Source organism: Haliotis asinina, chromosome 10 (assembly GCF_037392515.1).
Source record: "Haliotis asinina isolate JCU_RB_2024 chromosome 10, JCU_Hal_asi_v2, whole genome shotgun sequence".
NCBI classification, from domain to species: domain Eukaryota; kingdom Metazoa; phylum Mollusca; class Gastropoda; order Lepetellida; family Haliotidae; genus Haliotis; species Haliotis asinina.
This window is the reverse complement of record NC_090289.1, coordinates 4945102-4966897: the sequence shown is the minus strand read 5'-3', so window position 1 is coordinate 4966897 and position 21796 is coordinate 4945102. Positions and strand designations below refer to the sequence as shown.

Below are 21796 nucleotides of genomic sequence, written 5' to 3'. Positions count from 1 at the left end.
AAACATCTATGCAACTATGAGATACACACCCCTTTGAGTCCTGATGAATCACATGTATAAGCTTAATTAATTCCATTAAGCAGTTTTTGTGGAGAAGTGGATAGACTTTATTGCTTATTTCACTATCATCAGAGAGAAATTCCACAAAATTTATCTCAGTTTAAATGTCTCTAAATATACAAGAAACTATAAAACACAAAAAACAAAATATGAAATGCACACCTTCAGAGTCTCTATAAAAGACATACAGTCAGTTAAATGAGTGTTGTGCAGTGTTTTTTTGAGAAGTGGACAAAGCCCCTGTTGTATGGGACAAACAGGATCAATTCAACTAAGTTCAAACATCTGTGACAAAACTAAGAACCTCGATGAGCAAGATATGAGATGCACACTTTTAGAGTCCCAGTGAAACACGCATAGAAGCTCAATCAATTCTGTTGAGCAGCTTTTGTGGAGAAGTGGATAGATTTCATTCCCTATGACACTATATTCAGACAGAAATTCAACAAAATTTATGTAAGTTAAAACGGCATTAAAACTGGAAAAATAAATAAAATACACAATCAAAATATGAGATGCACACCTTTAGAGTCCCTGTAGAGCACATGTTTAACCTGAATGAATTCTATCACGTAGTTTTTGAGAAGTGGATAATGAATACATCCAGTATAAAATGATTCAACAAAATTTATGTAAGTTCAAATGGCATTAAAATTAAAAAACTACCTAAAGGACAAACTTAAAATACGAGACGCCAACCTTTAGAGACCCTATAAAGCACATGCGTAATATAAATGAATTTCGTACAGTAGTTTCTGAGAAAAAGTTAGTAACATACATCCCCTGCAACCCCGCCCCCTCGTCCCTATTACACTATCATCATGGAGAAATTCAGCAAAATGCATTGAAGTTCAAATGTCTCTAAACTTACAAACAAATCAATAAAATACAAAAATAAAATTAGAGATGCACACCATTAGAGTCCTAAGAAAGCCCATGTATAGGTTCACTTAATTCCACAGAGCGTTTTGTAAAGAAGTGGAGTCATTGTTCTGTATGGACAGCTGGACACGGAGGGTATCGGTTACGCTGTATGTGCCAAGCAATACAAGTATATGACATGGGCATAAAAACAGTTCTTGCTCACATGCTTTGGCAAATGATCTTCATCTGACTTGTCAAAAAGAGCAAAAGAGAGACATTTTTTTAAAAGAAATACATTATATGAATAAACACAAAGAAGTAGATAATAACCAAATTACTTATAAATGTTGCCACACCTACATCAAAGATATTATTTTCATTTTCAGTGTTCCGTTCTCCAGCTTATGCCAGTTTTTTACTGGTAAAAATGGCCCATGTCAAATGCTGGCGATAGTCGTGTCCCTTAAACATAAAATTCTAAAAAGCCTCACATAAGTCATGCCACGTATATCAAATGGCAACAAGAAGTCTCAAGAATAGCTTCTATCTAAACATAGTTTCAAGAACTTACGAATTTGTCTCGAAAACAAACCAAATCATGTGGCATAAAGTACGAAATGCGATTGGTCAATGCTTCAGCAGTCATTCTGAATAAATTGTGTGTTCTTTGTATCTCCACCCGTTATAATGATATGTAGGCTTACGAAATACAGAAAATGGCTGGTAAAAAGCCCACGGTGTGTTCCACTTTCTAAAAAGTAAAAAGAAAGGTTTGTGAATCAGACCATGATCAACATGAACTGATAACAGATGTAGAAACCAGGAAGTGACACAATAAATTGGAAAGCCCCTGTTCAAGTGAGAACTCTAAAGCTAAAACGTGCAATACTAAAATAGGCAAATTTAATTCTCATTGGCTGATGGACTTGAAATGGCCTTGCCTCGTTATGAGGATGGCAGTGAAAGTGTATTAATGTTCAGTAAAATATGCAAACATGAAGGAAAAGTCTGCATTAACCGAACATTGTGACAATGCATCTCATCATGATGCTATAACAAGTTTTCAGTGAGATGCAATGAGTACGGATCAAAATGCTGCAACTAAGAAACCAGCTGCAAAGTTAACAGCTATGAGTGAGTGAGTGCTTTAAGCTGCACTCAGCAATATTCCAGCTATATGGTGGCAAGCTAGCAGCTATGAAGAGTATGGTATTATACATGGCACAAGAAAATTTGGCAACTTCTAAATTTTCTGGATTAATCAAGTTACAGGAAAAAAATGGCTGTTAAAGTCTGACTGGTGATGTCTACACACATTCAAAAGATACAGTGCGAAAAAGAATGGTGAATAAAATGAAAGACAAAATTTCTAAAAGTCAGATCGTGGGAATCATAATTGATGAGACTGCAAATGTGACAGCTGAAAAAGCTTATAATATTTGTGAAGAATTTTAATGCAAATTTGTTCCCAGAAACACAATTTATAGGAAACTACTCCGTTCACAGTGGTACAGCAGAATGTGTGACAAATAAAGAGCAAAAAGTATAAGCAGAATGGAATATTCCTCTTGAAAAAGTTATTGGCCTGGTTCAGACAGGGCAGAGAAGCGGTGTTGGTCTTAGAATGAATGAAGGGGGTTCCCCTTACATGATCCATGTGCACTGTATTGCATATAGGGTGGCACTGGCGTTTGTAAATGCTGCAAAAATATCTAAAACAGTTGCTGAATGACATTTATAAACTGTATGAATATTCAGCAACTTGGTATAACCAATTACACAAATTATCACATGTTTTGAAAGATTCAGACTTTTCAAGTTTAAAACAACCATGCAGTGTCAGGTCTTTGTCTGGGGGACATGCTGTCAAACAGTAAAAAACAATTGGCCAGCCCTCGTTATGAAAATAGAACAGGAGGCTTCCAACATAAATAACAGTGCAGCTGTTAATATTTAGAAGAAAATCAAACACATTTGTTCATTGCCACCACTTGCATGCTGCTGGAAATCTAGTACTACGTGGACATGTTGATAACGATATTTCAGACAGAAAATCTCAACATTTGCATGGTTATGCCAACAGTACATTCGATGTGCACTTCACTGATGTAGCTGATAACGAGGTGAAAGTGAGAAATATTTCGCAGAAAATCTCCAGAATTGAATATATCAGGGTGTGAAACTTATGTATGCTGATGCTGGTTCTATAAGAGCATTTCAAAACATGAGAAAAGGGTTTATTGAAGAGCTACGCACTAATTTACATGATAGATTTCTAGAGAAGAGTTTACAGTTTTGACATTTCTTGATAAGGTTCTGAACTCCAGTTGGTTTCAAGAATCACAAGACTACATTGTCGTCTACTCTCGGGATTCACTTGATGTGTTGATAACTCAGCCCTTTGACTGGACGAGAGGAAAATTATGTCAGAGGCATTGTCAGTGGCGACTGTACTAGGAAAAATTTCAGCCATCACAAAACAACTGTCTGTGGTCTTGGTACCATTTCACTGGAAACAAATTGTCGCTCCATTATTATGGAGTATGCTGACATTTACCCAGACTTTGCTGTCTTGGCAAAGATTGCCATGACAATCCCAGCGTACTGGCAGAGAGGGGGTTCAGCCTTCAAAACCTGCTTCACAATGCCTGATTCAGTCGACTGTCACAGGATTTACTGAATATGCATGCAGTAGAAAAAACATCAAAAAAGCAAGGGTCACTTCACAGTATGGTTTTACTACTTTTGTTGAATCAAAGTATCATTGCAGAAATCTTATATACATTGTGACTGCCAGATTGCCTACAGGACCAGAAAATGAAATGATTCTGTGTTAAAAAAATACCCAGCGGAAATACTGATATTCTTGTGACGTAATGTCAGTCAAATGACATCTTGGCATTTCAGGCTTCAATGTTTTTACTTAACACGATAATGTATTCCTGAGAATGTTTTTGTCATGGGTCAAAACCTAGTACAGTGGAACAGTTTCCTGCTTATAACATAATTTAACAAAATCTTTCATTTAATTCTAAACATTAATGTACAAGAGGAAGGTATCAATTGCTGTCGTGTATACGCCTCACATAGGTCATGTCATGACTTTCATTTGTCATGATCTTCATAGCAGACAGTGGCATGAAAAGCAACATTAGAAACCAATCTTTATCCAAGAGAATCACTTGTCCTGGCAAGGTTATTGTCATATTATTGATGTTCAGAGCATTTGAACGATATGCAACATCAAATATATCTGTATAAGATGTAGTTACCAGTGACACTGAGCAGAAAGCCACAGTTAATGGGACACAAACAACCATAAATATTTAAAGGATCCCAATGAAGTAAACATGAAAGAAACAAGCATTGTCACTAAGGTGACATAATTACCTGCTGCAAATGATCAAATCAAACTTAAAAAGCAACAGAAGTGGAAGTCGTAGTTTAAGATGAAGTTAAATGTCAACGAAAACATGACCAGTCAAGCTCTCTTGATGCGCTCTGTCGACATTCAAACACACAAACACTTTCAAGACTCACTTTGACCTTGAAACGAATGTCATGGTGTACGAAATATGCCAAAATATGAAATAAAGTACTTGAGATACTTCGCTGACAAGTGTAAAACATTAAAATTCCCATGTGACCATTTTGTATGGGGATAACAGGTACGATGATATTTTGATACCTTACAATTGGCAAAAAATGCCGCAGTCTTTGCTTCCTGTGTTGAATGAGCAATCTTGCAATTTGATTGACAACCATTAAAAATAAACATATTTAAGTAGCAGTTACATTATTTGAATAATATAAAAATAACTTTCATGTTTGTCAACAGTTTAATCTATTGCCTCTTGGAACTTTGTGTCTGAGCAGTAAAACCTGTTGCTTGACTGATGTTGAAAAAGTTAAGACTTTCTAAAACCAACCTTCCCTTTGATGATGAATTTGGAAAATTCATATTTGACTTTTTAGGACACAATTAACCAATGATAACAAGACATAATACATTGCTTAATATAAAATACTTGTGTCGCTACAAAATATTAAAATTGTATATCACAATGCCTACCTTAACAGAATTATTGTGTATATCTAGGCAGAAGCTGATTCGTTGATGGAAAGCAGCCATGGGTTCTTTTGTCATGTACACATTACTTGTTTCTTTGGACTGAACATAGCCCTTCTCATGATCTATCGTGGCCTCAATCACACCATCTCTGATTGCCTGGAAGGAATTAAGTGTCATATGTCATAATGTAGTGATACATGGATTGTCTAGTCCAGAAATGTCAACAAATGAAAACATTCCTTCATGAGGAATTGAAAATGAAGAAGAATCGTTATTTCATTATCTCTGTTTTAACCTGAATCAAACTAATACATAAATGGAAAGTCGTCTCAATTACACATGGAGGTGTTGGTCCAAAATACGAACTCTGGTCCATTTTTCAACACAATTCAAGATGTGAATGAAATCAAAATCGAGAAGGTATGCTAACGTTTCAACTTGAAATGTGACCTTAGACTAAGTCTTTGTTAAATGGACTAACATTCAAATGATATTTATCCTGACTCACAGTTATTGCTTCCCTCCCTTTTCGCCCAAGGTATGGTGGAAACCTGTCCTTCTGTCCCTCAATGAACAGTCACCCAAACGGGTCTCTCCCACCCTGAGGAACGGTAACCCACATGACTTCTAGCTGCTGTCACTCTTTCCATTTTCGCAGACAAAGGTATTTCTGACATGCACCCAATAGTGGAGAAGTGGAAATGGTTGGGAAACACAGACTGTGAGTCAGAATAAGCATAAAATATCATCTTCACCACCAAAAAATGCCTATTTTTCCTTATCCTGACTTATGCATTCCTTGCACCCATCAGGTGGTGGGATCAGCCGTAGATTTAGATACAATAATTGTTCAATCCACACCCTCGGAACTCTTTACTAATCAGATTACTGTGGCCAAATTTGGGTGACCAGCTTCTTTTAATTGAAAAACAAGAGTCATCAGAAGATGACATATCCCCCCGGCCCCCACATGTTTGAAAGGACAAATCATCTCACAGTTAATCATTGTTTTTTTTAGACTAAGTTTGAATTGTTTCCATGGAATTCATGAAAATTATAAATGCCACGTATCTGTAATCAGCAAAGTCACAATTTCAAGATCTGTCTCATATATCTGCCAAGATCTGCTGAAATATATGAAATGGTTTTCGAGTTGAGTTGTGCTCTGGAAACAAAGCCCATACCTCCATTTTGAGACTAAGTCCAAAATGTTTCCATGGAAAGAAAATAATAAATCACAAAAACCTTTAAAAACCGAAAGGCACCACTTTGGGGTATGCCACGCACATCTGCCAAGTTTTACTGACAGATATTAAGAAGTTTTTGAGTTGCTGCTCCGTAAACAAAACACACCTCTCACTTTTCAGACTAGGTCCAAAATGTTTCCATGGAAAGAAAATAATAAATCACAAAAACCTTTAAAAACCGAAAGGCACCACTTTGGGGTATGCCACGCACATCTGCCAAGTTTTACTGACAGATATTAAGAAGTTTTTGAGTTGCTGCTCCGTAAACAAAACACACCTCTCACTTTTCAGACTAGGTCCAAAACGTTTCCATGGAAAACGAGAAAATAATAAATCACAAGATCCTGTACATAGCCAAAGGTAGCACTATAGGTTCTATTTGATATATCTACCAAGTTTTGCAGAAAAATGTTGAACAGTTTTGGAGTTCTGCTCTGGAAACGAAACCCACTCCCCCATTAGACTAACACAGAAATGTTCCATGGAAAAACAAAAACTACAGGTTGAGATTATTATATCTATCAAGTTTGGTCTAAAAATATTGAATGGTTTCTGAGTTATGCTCCGGAAACAAAATGATTACGGACAGACAGATGGACAGGCATTGACTATATCCCCCCCGCATTACATGCAGGGGGGATAATAACCATGTATGACGTAAACAGGTTATAGGATTAAAATGTAAGCAAAAATTTGGAAATATGGGCCAAAATAACAGAGCACTAGATTGTGTGGAACAACAGGGCAGCTGTTTCCACTGTACCTGAAGCAAAGGGAAATAACCAATAGCGTATGAGTCAGGATAAGGAAAAATAATCATTGAGCTGTTGACACCATCAAGGTGGTAGAAAACATACCTTAGCTACAATATACTCTGCATCCTCTGGACTGTCTAATGATAGCTTCTGTGCAATGTCTACTAATGATATTCTGGAATAGGATAAACTGATCATCCGCACTCCAGTTTTGATGACGTTGTGGCGGAGCCGGATGATAAGTGTGTATGTGTCTTCAGCCTGGAACTTGGACCCAAACTTCGCTAACATTTCATTGAATTTAGGAAGGTTTCCGTTCCTCACAGCTGAAACAGAGGATAAATCAGTCACACAAAGTTTTCTTTATCATAAATATATCAACATAAGGTACTGTTCATAATTCATGGCAGGGGTGGGACTGGATCCCTACCCATTTTGTTACCAGAAGGTGGTTATCACTGGGGTGTTGTTAAAAAAGTCATAACAGAATAAATATTAGAAAATTATGCTTAAAAATATTGAATGACCCATACCTTTTGTCTGCTGATGGAAATTCATAGTGTGGAGTATTTCTGAATGATATGGTGTATGGTATCCAATTAAGATGTTACACATAAACAGGTGAGTGAGCGATTTTAATTTTACGCCTCACTCAGCAATATTTCAGCTACATGGCGGTCTGTAAATAATTGAGTCTGCACCAGACAATCCAGTGATCAACATGAGCATCGATCTGTGCAAATGGGAACCGATTACGTGTCAACCAAGTCAGCAAGCCTATCCACCCAATCCCGTTAGTCACTTCTTACGACAATAATTCGCCTTTTATGGGTTGCTAGAGGCCTATTCTACCCTGGGATGTTCACGGGTAATACATAAACAGGTACACAGACATTAATTTTCACAATGTCACCAGTCACCAGAGATAAAATTGATCAAGTCAGTCAATCAGCCACTGGAAACAAATGTTGTCAGCAACTTTAAGAAAAGGCCCTATACAGTTTTGCTTTGAAACCTGATGTGTGATTTCTATACATTTACTTGGACATTTAAATACTTTCTATGAATGCTATAACTTTCTTTCTTGTGAACTGACATAAAGCAAAACTGATATTCACAACAAAATAATCATTAATTTACCCCCACAATTCTTGGATTGTAACACAAAATGTCACTGACATTTGCACAGGGATTACAATCTCTACACTGTTCATGGTGTAAGGGAGATAATTCAGTCTGAACATGAATTATATGAATCATCCTCTGTACATTTTTGTGTACCTACCAGACTATTAGCACAGATGAGCAGAACAAGAAGCATAATTGCGATAATTTGCAAACATTTGCCATACCTACAGTCATCCTTGGTGACAATGGCACCTTTCATTCAGCAGAAACTATGGCATCATAAACAGCCATCCATCAGTAAGATGGTGGAAAATGAATATAACTACTTTGTTCATTCAAGTGGAAGGGAATTACCAGTGAAAGATTCATTACATTGTAATTTCTTTTTCAACATTTACAGCAAATGGCATTATATCAAGGACACTCATGGAATGGGAACATTTGTTCTGTAAAACATTTGTACTGGCACTATAACAAGGGTGGTGTAATTAACAGGAAGGATAGAATTCTAGGGTGACATGATTATGAGTACAGCTACGATGTAAAACAACCAGAGTGTCAATATAACCAGATGTGTCATATTATTCATGGTGTCATACCCAGGGTGACATAATAGCCAGGCCTGTGTTTAAAGCAAGGCAGCATTATAGTCACAGAGTGTTGCAAAGCATACGCCTTGAAAAATAATGGCATTACTTCCAGGGAGGCATTACTGCACAACTAATGGTTTAGTTTTACGCCAAACTCAGCAATATTCCAGCCACATGGCAGTCAGTTACTGGACAAATAGATGTTATTATTTCATTGATGTCCTGTTGCATTAATTGGCAACATGTCAATTACCTGCCTAAAGTATCAGTGTCATCTGATAAGGTTTTCACGTACAATCTTAGTCTCAATTTAGCTGACAGTATCTTCCCTTAAAGTGAAGCTGTCAATACCTTGAGTTAGCTGAAAGTATGGAGCCAGTGTTTTCCTCATAGAAGGCTGCCGAAATGTGTACCTGTCTGGAATATCACCCAAAAGAAGTTCTACTGTAATTGCAAGCTTCTGTACCTGAAAAATACAATTCGGAAAATCTAAATGCAAGGACATCATGCACAAATTCATGCACTCAAGTCAAACATGTGTGGCAGTGTGAACTGTTAATCATGATAATATCTGAATATGTGACTAACTGTGGAAATGTTGGCTGTATGTAAATATAAACACAACTATCCTTGTGTGTGTGTGTGTGTGTGTGTGAGAGAGAGGGAGAGAGATTGAGAGAGAGAGAGAGAGAGAGAGAGAGAGAGAGAGAGAGATAGATAGAAATAGAGAGAGAGACATCTCATTGAGGAACAGGCTGGAAATAGAACTTACTGTCTGTTTGAATCCGATCGCACTTTGTTGTGGAGCTTTCCTCATGGCCTGTAACAGATGTCTGTGGGCTTCAGAGTACTCAAGCTGTGCTGCCTTTATCCTACCTGAAAACAGAGAAACAGGTTAAGAAGAAGTATCAAGAACTGTGACAATTCATATACCCTTCATCTGAACAGCAAGGATTGCTGGAATAATAGGGGTGTGGCGGTGTACAAACTTTTGAGTCAACTCCGTGTGCTGACTTTGTTAGTGCTGTCACAACCCCTAGTGTACAGTACACAAACCTGCACAATTAAAAGAATCCAGTGGCCACATGAATAAATGCAAACTATAGGGCTGTCCAATGTCACTGGTAAACCATGACAGTATCTAGTGATACAATTTGCATCATATGATTCAGATTCTGCAATATATTGGGTCATCCAGAGTTAGTTCTCCTTGATTTCTATTGTAACAAAATGTGCTTTAAAAGTACTACACATGTGTATTTCTGTTGCTTGCATGTCACATTTTACAAGTGGAAGTATCCGCATAAGCAACTCCAAAAGTGCCAAAAATTCTACTAAATGATGTAAGCTCATTGAGAGCAAAGCAATGTTTTGTAGTGCATGCTTGTGCCTTCAGTAGGTCATGAAGAAGCAAGCATGTACCCAAAAATGTGCTCTTCACAATAAAGAAGCTGACATCAATAAATCTTCCTTTTCTTTCCTGCATTCCACTTCTAAACACCCTCCAAAGACTTGACCAATATTTTATTTGAACTTCTTCAAATTATCATAAAGTCTAAATTCTTCTAAATTTTGTTGGCTATTTAATATTTAGTTATAGGAGGTTACCTGTATTATGTTTCTGTTTCATTTTGCAATAGTTCTTGTTATTACAGGCTTATGTTAAGAGTTTAATCTGAATGAGTCACTGACACATAGAAACAATAATTACGTAAGTATAATGCGTTGAAGCGCATTCAACGCTGATCACGAAAACCATTTTATACTATAACCTATATTATTTTGTTTGTAAAGCTTGGTTGCAATACTACTACTACTTCATCAAACATAGTTTATTAACACTCTATAATATTATATTTATCCGTAAACCACTGGCATACAGCCATACACAATGGTGACTGGGAGCCTGAAAGTATGGCACAACAGCAACTAAGAAGATGATGTCACACACAGAGAGCTATGTATTATGAAGTTATGATGTACTCATTTGGACAGAAACCTTCTAGTCAATATATCACAATATGTATTTGCATTATCTCATGAATTATTGCAATATATCACAATATGAAAATCGGTGCAATATCTAGCCCTAGTAAACTTGGCCAAAGTACTGTGTCCCAGTCCACCCAGTGGTGAATGGATAGCATGTAAGGATGGAAAAGCCACATTAACACAGTGTGCCTAGTGGCTGCAAGAGTTGCAGGAATCCCCAGGGAGTTGAGACTGGTAATGCAATGTGCCCTTTTGAGTTTAACATCCAATGATTGAGGGACAATCAAAGAGCCTTTGAGCAGCTAAGCTAGATACAAATGTTAGCACAATAATAAACTAGACAAAATTATGTCCAGGGACATGGATGCCCTCGCTACTGTTGAAAGCATTCCCTACACTGAGTGTGATCTGGTGATAAATTTCTACTAAACAAGTTCAATAAACATCTATGCAACTATGAGATACACACCTTTGGAATACCAAAGAAAAACATGTATAAGCTTAATCAATTCTGTTGAGCAAATTTTGTGGAGAAGTGGATAGACTTCATCCCCTACAACACTATATTCAGAGAGAAATGCAACACAACGTAAGTTCAAATGGAACAAGAGTCACAAGAAGATGACATATCCCCCCGGCCCCCATATATTTGAAAGGACAAATCATCCGACAGTTACTTATTGTGATTTTAGACTAAGTTTGAATCGTTTTCCATGGAATTCATGAAAAATATAAATGCCATATATCGGTAATCAGAAAAAGTCACCATTTCAAGATCTGTCTCGTATATCTGCCAAGGTCTTTTGAAAGATATGAAATGGTTTTCGAGTTGTGCTCCAGAAATGAAGTCAGCAATGTGTTCATGGAACCGAGAAAATAATAAATAATAAAAACATGTACATAGCAAAAGGCACCACTTTAGGTTCTGAGTGATATATCTACCAAGTTTTGCAGAAAAATATTGAACGGTTTTTGTGTTCTGCTCCTGAAATGAAGCCCATCACTCCATTTTGAGACTTTCCAAAACGTTTCCATGGAAACCGAGTAAATAATTAATAAAAAAAAACCTGTAAATAGCAAAAGGCACCACTTCAGGTTCTGATTGATATATCTACCAAGTTTTGCAGAAAATTATAGACTGGTTTTTGAGATCTGCTCCGGAAATGAAACACCCCTCTCATTTTTGAATTTGAGACTATGTCTGAAATGTTTCCATGAAAACCGAGAAAATAAGATATCACAAAAACCTGACTGACATATCTACCAAGTTTGGCAGAAAAATATAGAACAGATTTTTAGTTCTGCTCTGGAAATGAAGCCCACCCAACCATTAGACTAACACCAAAATGTTCCATGGAAAAACAAAAAAAATAAAAATGCCAAAACTCTGTAAATAGCAAAAGGCACAACTATAGGTTGAGTTTACTATCTATCATGTTTGGTCTAGAAATATTGAACAGTTTCTGAGTTATGCTTCGGAAACAAAATGATTACGGACGGACGAGGCGTTGACTAAATCTCCCGCATTACATGCCGGGAGGATAAAAAAACCTAATGGAATACAAAAACAAATACTAGAATACAAACCATTAGAGTCCCAAGAAAGCCCATGTATAAGTTCACTGAATTCCACAGAGCATTTTTTTGAGAAGTGGATAGAGTACATTCCCTGTTTCATAAGGACATACATACGAACGGAAGGGAAGTGCAACACTATATGCCTGGCATATACAGCGGGGGCATAAATATGTAATGTATGTTTATCGATGATGTTCTAGGTTAGAACTGACCATCAGCAATCCGTGTTTGTTGTGAGAGGTGACTAATGAGACTGTTGTCAGGATTGCTGTTTGGCGGACTTGTTATCTTATCCCAGTTGAGTTGATGTACATGCTCTTGATCATGGACTTGTCTGTTCCAGACTCAGTTATTTACAAACTGCTTAGCTGGAATATTGTTGAGAGAGGCAATAAACAACAACCAATCACTTGTAACTGAAGTCAGATATCCCATCAATTATGACTGAATCCTACACTTACCTAGGTAGTACAAATATCGTGCCCATTCATTATTTGATGCTGATTCTGGAAATGTTGACTTGGACACAAGTTTGTCAGCTTGTTCATAGAGGTTGAAATGAAGGTAGTTCCTAAGTAGCAAGTTAATCAGTGATGCTTGACCTTCATAGTCTGACCTCAAGGTTGCTGTGCGTAAACGGGCATGGAGGAAGCTGTAAACACAAGGGTTGTCCAGAGACATAAGAAAAGATAAACAAGAAAACCGATGCACATTTTTACAATGCTTCATTTGAAAAGGCCAAGTTTGCTATAGGGAGACATAATTTTACTACTTGAACATGCAGAAATCTTTAATATATACATGGGAAAAGCTGGTAGAAACAGCAAATGTTTTCCTTTGGATGGACGAAGTGCTCAGAGTTAAGACTTTCTCTTTAGTCGAAACACTGTCAGTTTTAGTGAATGTTTCACTGCATCTGGTTTCAGCAATCACTCCCATGTTCAAAGCTGAGTTCATCCTATACTTACCCCCTGATCTTCTCCAACTGGTTTGTTAGCTCGAAGGTTCTAGAGTAGTAGAAGTAGCACTTGGCAGCTAACATGTCAAGTGATCTTCTGTTCTGTGGTAGGATTTTCTGCATCAACAGTTCTGCACATTTTACAGCCTGGAGAAGAATAACATGGTAGATTATTCAGTTATGAATAGTTACAAGTGATATACAGTCACTGAGTATGGCTTAACATTGATTTGAAAAGTATTTTAGCTAAATCATGGCATAGAAACTTGATGTGTGAGGAAAGGCCAAAGGGATATTAATATTCAGTACCTTGGTGAAACCCGTAAATGTTATTCACATCAATGCATTATGGAAGAGGTTTCCAAGTGCTTGTTTGGTTGTTTAATGCTGTACTCAGCAATATTCCAGCTATATGGCGGTGGAAGGGTTTAGGAAAGGCAGGGGCCATAGGCTATTTTGCACATTACAATAAGAAATGGCCCATTACAATTCTGAAGTTCACTATTGATACAAGGGCAGTAGCCCATCCTAAATTCAGGACCAGACAATCCACTGATCAACAGCATATGCATCAATCTATGCAACTGGGAAACAATGACGTGTCAAACAAGTCTGACTGCCTCACTCTATCAATCACAGTCCATGACAAGCATAGGTTGATGAAAACCAATTTAACCTGGGCCCTTATTCTCGAAACGTTTGTAGCCCCAAGAATTCTTAACTTTGATCGTAGTCAATGTGTTAAGAATGGGCTTAAGAAGTTCGTAGGGCTACGAACTTTTCGAGAATAGCTAGCCAAGTATATCAAGTCGCCCAAAAAGCATATAAGACAAAGCAGACACACTATTTATGACATAGTGATGAACCCAGTGAGTCAAATCAATATACCTCAGCATACTTCTTGGTGTCAATAAGGTGTATGACTACCAAAAGATGAATGTAGGCGTCAATCTCAGGCATGAGAGGTTGGCTGGCCAGTTTTCCAGAACGAGGACGGAATGGTGCCCCTATGCCATTAACCTCCTTCGGCTGAAACAAAATTCACGGGACTGAATTTACCAGTTGCATGAAACTTGCTATGTGACTATGTCATTGTTTATTACTAAGGCACCTAATAAAAGAATAAATACCCACAAGATAAGCACAGAGGTATAATTTGAATCTGGATATCAAATCATAAACACGTAAGGATAGTAGCAAGATGTGTTACATGTGTAGCAACGTGTATTATGTACATGTATCACAAAAAGTATATGTATCATAAGAAATGTAATCTACACAATCGTGATGAATCATGTCTATTTATGAATGCTGCTTAATCCAGGTCAACAGGAAATTGCCATTGATATTTGTATAATTCAATTAACAGTATTACTGCTAATTAAAAGTATGAGGTGAATGATGGATGATAAACACCATCCCTGGATAATATCGTCAGTCTTCTGTCAATAACAACACTCCAAAGAAGCTGCAGAAAGTATGCTATAGAAAAGTTGAAATATGCAAGAAACATAAATGCCAGTGTATGAAAAACACTTAGTATGTATGTTTCAGCTAATTAACAATACTACCCAATGCATCAAAATCAAGGTTTCGTATCTTATCAAATCATTCTAACTGAATTTTAAGTTTCCACAAGCTCAAACGCTCAAGCATTTTGAAAAAAAAAAAATAGATGTTAAATGAAGAATATATCATCTAATAGCCATCTTAATATCTTGTTTAACACCCAAATGAATGTAGAGCAAGGCACATTATTTTTTCGTACAGCAGATATGGTCAATGCTGTATTAGCTATGACTTAGCACTGCCGGTGGAATTGGCCTTACTCTATTATTGTATAAAACAATGTTGCTCCTGTTATACTCATCTGAAATGAATACCCAGATTTGAAAAAGATGGTGGGTATATAAAACTATACATACCAACTTGAAATTAGAAATACCCACTTTGTTTTGAAACTGATTTGGAGTCTGATTCATGTGTATCATTTTGACCCAAACAGACTATGTATGTGCTGTTTTCATGAGATATAGGTCACATATAACGCAAAACACAATTTTACAGATTATGATACGTTTTTGTATGGACCTCAGGTAACAAATTATCAAAAATGCTAATTCAACTTATGTTGAAAACTAACCGCAAAAATGGAGTGTAAATGATTCACTAATTTCAACCCAGTGCTTGGGTGAAAATGGGTTTCAACAGCTGTGATGCGCTGCACCCATTGTGGGTTGCAAACTAACTGCATTTTCCACAGATAACTTGATCGGACAGAAACCGGAGCAAACTGCATTTGTCCTGTTTTGTACTTGCATGGCTGACAGTTTCAAGCCACACAGTAGTTCACCATCTCAGTATTTCTTGATTGGATCAAACGGAAATCAAGAGAACATGGATTTACAAAAGCCAATGTCTCTATAGCACTTCGTGCTTGACAACGGTATATGAATCCATACTGAAATGTCACATCATATACAATAATGATGATCCCCAGGGAGTTGAGAATAATAACCATGCCGTTTGACACGACATCCAATGATCGAGGGGAAAACAAGTCCTTGAGCAGGTGATCTGGATATTGGTGTTAAATAAAAAAAAATAAATAAAAAATTAAATAAAAAAAAAGAGAAGAAGTTGTATTCCATAGAAAATCTTACTTTCTCATTTCTCACCATACTTCTAAAATGCCAATCAAACAGATCATCTCTATATACACACAATGAACCCTCAGCATATTGGCAAATGAACCAGTCAATGAAAGACTTTGCTACACTTGAGTACACACCCACATGCTCTGACTGGGTTCAGTATCCTGGATGCATTGTTTTGAGGGGTAAACACAAGTACAAAATACTGCACTTTTGATTCCTGATTGTATCATGTGTATGCATATAAATTTGTTTATTTGTTTCTTCACAATCTGCAGTCTGTATGATAAGTAAAAAACAACTGATAACTGTGTTTTAATTACGTTTGTTTTGGGGGTCGCATGTGACCATTAATGATAAAATCATCCTCAAAGTGTATTCACTGCAGCCCTAATGTTCAGGAAGCTTGAGATCTAAAATCTCTGCTTCTTGTCTAAATGTCACTTAAACAGGTTTGATACAAACATATTCAGACCATTCTATTACACAGTGACTTGAGAACAATGTAATTCAAATGAGCATGGAGACGTAATTATACAATATGTATGATAACATTGATATTTCTACCTCAGCCACAAACTTGGTGAGATCTTCTTTGTTGCTTTGAGATGAGGTGAAATAGCCGTGGATCAGCTTGTTAAGAATCTTGAAATTTAGCTTTCTCCTGACTGAAACAAGCCCTCTTACAACACGTGACATGAAGCGAGGTTCTTTGGTGGCCACAGCCTTTTCAATGTGCCGAACATGCTCACGGATGTCTGAAACAAGATCATAAATAATATGCACGCTTGCAGCAAAAACAAAGTGACTCTTCATTAGTCAGATGTTTTGAATTTATGTCAGTAAACCGGCTAAGTGTAACGTCTCAGTAAGTTATGTCTGCACCTGACGACAACAATGATCCACACTGCCCTTGAACAATGACGTCATCAAGCTTGACCTAATAATCCATAAACATGATTCTTGCACAATGCTTGTAAGTATAGGTGTGTGTGTGCATGTGCCAAACCTGAATTCATATTTTAACATTATATCATAGTGTAATGTTTATCCATGTGGTTTCACAGTGAGTTCAACCCCAACACTGAATACACATAGTTTTTCACAGCCATAACTGCAATACTACGAGTGGTCAGTGATGTTAATTACCATGCCACTGCAGGAGTAACCCTTAACACAGACCTCCCAAAATGCAGATTCAAATGTCGTAGTATATGCTTGTCACTCCTTATAAATGAATCGCCTGGACCACACTTTAATAAATTATTAAATATGGAGAACAACAAAGGACTAAGTAGACATCCTTGTTGAACACCAGTAGAACAAACCAAGTTTTACAAAATATCATTCAACAGTCAACAACATACTTGTTCTTCAGTCTATTGTTCAAATCCGAATCAAAAGTATAAAACTTGAAAATAAGGCAGATTCTACTGTGCCCTCGCAGATTTCAAGAATGCATTGGACATGGTTAACCAAAATGAATTACTTTGTCTTCTTTAGTAGTAGAAAATGGTATCCATGGAAAAAAATATGTCACGTTCTTCTACATTTATATGACAATGTAAAGTCAGCTGTAGTTGTCAGCTAAGGGTAAAAACTATCTGATTGTTTGGTATTTTCAATTACACCTTCATTCTTGACAAAGGTATGAATTACATTCTATATAATAGATATAAATAATTTACACAAAGTGTTTAACGGTGATATGCCCCTATAAAAAATACCAGATTAATCATTAATTCTCTTTTCATATATATAGGTATTAGAATATCAGTGGTCCACACAGCTTGAAATTACTTTTACACAATAGATGTAAAAACAATATCCTTAAATTTCTGTTGGAAGACCGTTGTCTCCTGGTGACTTGATTAAATATATACTGATGAAATATAGGCTCATTTGCTGCATTGTCGAAACTCATTACATGGGTGATACCATTTTTCTTAATCAAAGGTACAGCCTACTAATCACAGATGCAACCAACCTTAACAAGTGTTGTTTTAACGTGTCTGTGTTTTTGGGGAGGTCTGCATTTTGGGAGGATACTGCATGAGTCAGTTGATAATACTTCCTTTATCATTACGGATGAAGGCAACACACTACACATATTGTCATACTCTAAGTTAAACTTAACTCAGTTCCTTGAAAATACTTCATGTACAAGACAAAGTACCCTTACGTGGTTCTTGAGGTTTGAACAATTACTTTCTTTTTGTCATGGTTTATGGTGATCATAATTCTGAACAAAAGGGAAGAAATAATGGACACGACAATTTCTTTCATGTATAATGGCTGTTACATGGGCCTCTTTTGCTGGGGCAACTTAATTTCAATATTGCTCTTCTAAACAATTGAACAAACATACTTTTATGCAAATTTATAAATAAGTATTCTCGTTCAACTGGTCCCTAAACATAATAATCTAAGTCATGTCAAAATAAAATTAGTGGCATCAATCATCCATGAGACTGGCAATTCACATTACCTGAAACGCTCTTCCGCATAATTATATCAGGAACTAGACACTAGTACTACTGCATTCAGTTTAGATGTTATGATTCAGAAAATACTAAACAGACAGCGAAAATCAACAAAGCAAAATAGTTGGGACCTAACAGTTTGATCTTTTAGTAGTTTTACAGGTAGCCTCATGCAGCTCGTCCTAAACGCTTTTCACATTAAATCTAAGAAAAATTCTCTATGCTTATAACTTTGGGCAAAATTACCTTCTAAAGTGAGTAACTCAGGGTCTTTCTTCACTTCAGGTTCTTCTTTCTTGTCGTCAGGTGTGGCAGGACTCGAAACGTCCTTCATTTCAACATCTACACTCTGAGCTTTGACCATTTTGAACAACTACCAATAAATATTTCCACAGTACACTTTGAAGGAGGTTTGTATGTGCCTGAAACGACGATCAAAATCTGTATTTTACAGCTAGAGCGGCATGATCAACGCCATGGCATGATGTGCAGATTTTTCTAATATGGCGGACGATAGATCCGCGGTAACGTCATCGATATGTGGAACAAATATCAATAATTTGCGCATTGTAAAATATTACACATTTAATAAATATCGTAAATATAGATGATATATATTTCCATACTTTAAATAGGTCGGACATTTTTAACCAATCAAAACAGCGCATGTAGTCGCTGCCGTGACAGGTTTTGGTAGTGCCTTTTCTGTTTGAAGTCTTGGTGGCGGTAGTGACACATAAACACCGCTTATATAGTGCTTATTCTCATCAAAGAAAACTACTTATGAAGTATACTGTTTACAGAGTAAAGCAAATGTCAGAGAGCACTATTATTATGTTGTAACGAGATACCACGTTTTATCGTTCTATAACTCTCAAAACGAGATGATAAATTCACGTATACTGGCTAGTGATATGTGTTTCTTGCCCCATGGCTATTGTCCAGGATTTCGTCCGAGGGTTTTTTTTGTCCAAGAGGGCCTTTTTTGTCTGCACACCTGTGTTCCGACCCGAAAAATCTAAGGTAGATTCTACCCAGGCCCATATGTGTTTGATCGTGCATTAATTCCCCGTCGTCACTTCTCGAATAGCATACAGTTGGCAGAAAAACTACAACAGGAGTTAGAGATAGGTAGGTAATGTAGGTACCATGTAGGTAACTGGGTACTGCATCTGCTTTGAGAAAGCAGCCAGGGAGGGGGCGTTTGGAGGAAGTATTTAGTTATGGTGGAAATATTTAGAATCTGAATAGTTGTCACGAGTGTCAGAGGGTCAGGGTAGCGTGATGGAGTTTAGGCTAGTAGCATAGCATAGCATAGCATAGCATAGCATAGCATAGCATAGCATAGCATAGCATAGCATAGCATAGCATAGCATAGCATAGCATAGCATAGCATAGCATAGTTACTAATATATACTAAAGATTGCGTGACACCAACGTGTACAGGTAGACGCTAACAATCAACAATTCAAATCAAAAACCAAAATTAGTGAGTGAGAGAGTTTAGTTTTACGCAGCACTCAGCAATACCCATCTATATAGTGCAGGTCTGTAAATAATCAAATCTGGCCCAGACAGTTAAGTGATCAACAGCATGAGCATCGATTTGCACAAATAGCAACCGATGGCATGTGTCAACCAAGTCAGCAAGCCTGACCACCCGATCCCGTGAGTCGTCTCTTACGACAAGCATAGTCGCCCTTTGTAGTAATGATGGGTTACAAAATCAGTAGTCCCGTCACCTAAGGATCGCCACTCTGTCAAGAAAATACGTTTCGACGACAAACTCATCAGGCTTCTGTAATTACAATAGGAACTGTTAAATACCGAGTTTTTATCGTTTACAATATGTAATGTGTTCATTTAGAGTAGCAAATAGTTTGGATGCGTAGCGTGAACTCCAGGATAGTTACGATCTGTATTTAAGGCAATATTGATGCAGTTTATGCAGCTGACGCAGGCAGTGCGTGGAGTGAAAACCAGAGTTTCACAGATTCAGTAACGACAATGTTAAATAATCTCAGATCATAAACTCTGTATTCAGCCCTAGTAAATTAAGTCCTGTGAGTGTACTACGGCCCAGGTCCTCGTGAAATTACCGGTAGGAATTAATGTAAGATTTTCCATTATTACCGATAGGATACTGTTTAAAGTTTGTCACAATTACTGATGAGATATTACCAATCAGATATTGTGTAACATTTGCTACAATTACAGTCAAACCCCGTTGTGTCGAACTCGTCGGGTCCAAGGGAAAAGTTCGACTTATCCGAGTGTACCTACAAGCCTGTATCTAGAATTTACCATAAGTAATCCAATTTTAGATAAAGTTGTATTCTGTATTGGCTGTTCCCACTCCATATCTCATACAAATGAGACTATGGGTTTCTTAGCGAGCTTGAAGCTTATTCCACGCAGAGCTGCTGTCATTCATGCATTTTGATGGTGTGGAGGTTTTAAGTGTTGTGATTGAAAAACACATCTGCATCTTTGTTATATAATCACTAAAGGACAAATTTATTGAAGAAATTATATATAATTCGTAGGTGGATCCAGAAGGTATGGACCCGTGAAGGTCACAGGGTAGATAGGCCGTCAGCAACCCATGCTTGCCATAAAAGGCGACTATGCTTGTCGTAAGATGCGACTAACGGGATTGAGTGGCCGGATCGCTGATTTCATCGGTTCCCAATTTCACAGACCGATGGTCATGTTGTTGATCACTGGGTTGTCTGGTCCAGGCTCGATTATTTACAGACCGCCACCATATAGCTGGAATATTGCTGAGTGCGGGGTAAAACTAAATTTACTCAGTCACTCCAGAAGGTGTGTGCGTACGTGCTTGCATGCGTGTGTTCAGGGGTGCGCACCCCCCTACCCCGCCCCTTTTTGTCCTGAAAACATGTGAAGTTAGAGTGATCACCCCTCTACTTTTCCCAAGTGTATGCGCTCAAAAAGCCGTATAAGCCACCGCAAGTACACTCCAATAAGGGAGCTAACTCCAATCGTCTTATCTTGGTTCGTTACTACCACTGAAGGAAGCGCATATAAAATAACCAACGCCACCACGCTTTTCTAAGACTGAACCATAACCGTCATGCATGATCTGCTGCTTGCTGTGCCTTGTTCCATCACATGATCTTTAAATTGGAGCACAGCAAACCCGCACATGAAACACTAAAAATGTTTAATTTTGAAAAATATACGATGAGTTCTGAAAAATAAAATTCAAATAGTTACTGCTATTGGCAGTCACAGCCCAGGGTTACTCGCAAACTCATTCCCCTTGTTTTTTTAATTCTTAATATGGATTCGACACTCGGTATACAGTGAAATCATGCATCGAATTCGTCATCCTGCATAACCAGCAGTTGTAGCCATGGTCGTGACAAAACCTGTGAAGATCCGAGTTAGA

The 21796-nt window shown here is 37.4% G+C and overlaps 1 protein-coding gene across 1 annotated transcript in view; it reads right to left on the bottom strand.

Annotated features, from left to right (window-relative positions):
- Window positions 1-18923, bottom strand: part of LOC137297674 (26S proteasome non-ATPase regulatory subunit 3-like) — a 35284-nt gene extending 16361 nt beyond the window's left edge. The window contains exons 1-9 of the mRNA XM_067829587.1: window positions 18628-18923; window positions 16466-16656; window positions 14133-14273; window positions 13255-13391; window positions 12748-12938; window positions 9489-9592; window positions 9068-9182; window positions 7101-7324; window positions 4997-5152 (exon numbers count right to left, since the gene is read on the bottom strand). Coding sequence (XP_067685688.1) covers window positions 4997-5152; window positions 7101-7324; window positions 9068-9182; window positions 9489-9592; window positions 12748-12938; window positions 13255-13391; window positions 14133-14273; window positions 16466-16656; window positions 18628-18745 — 1377 coding nt within the window. The 5' untranslated portion in view covers window positions 18746-18923. The remainder of the gene's footprint in view (window positions 1-4996; window positions 5153-7100; window positions 7325-9067; window positions 9183-9488; window positions 9593-12747; window positions 12939-13254; window positions 13392-14132; window positions 14274-16465; window positions 16657-18627) is intronic.
- Between the last annotated feature and the right edge of the window lie 2873 nt (window positions 18924-21796).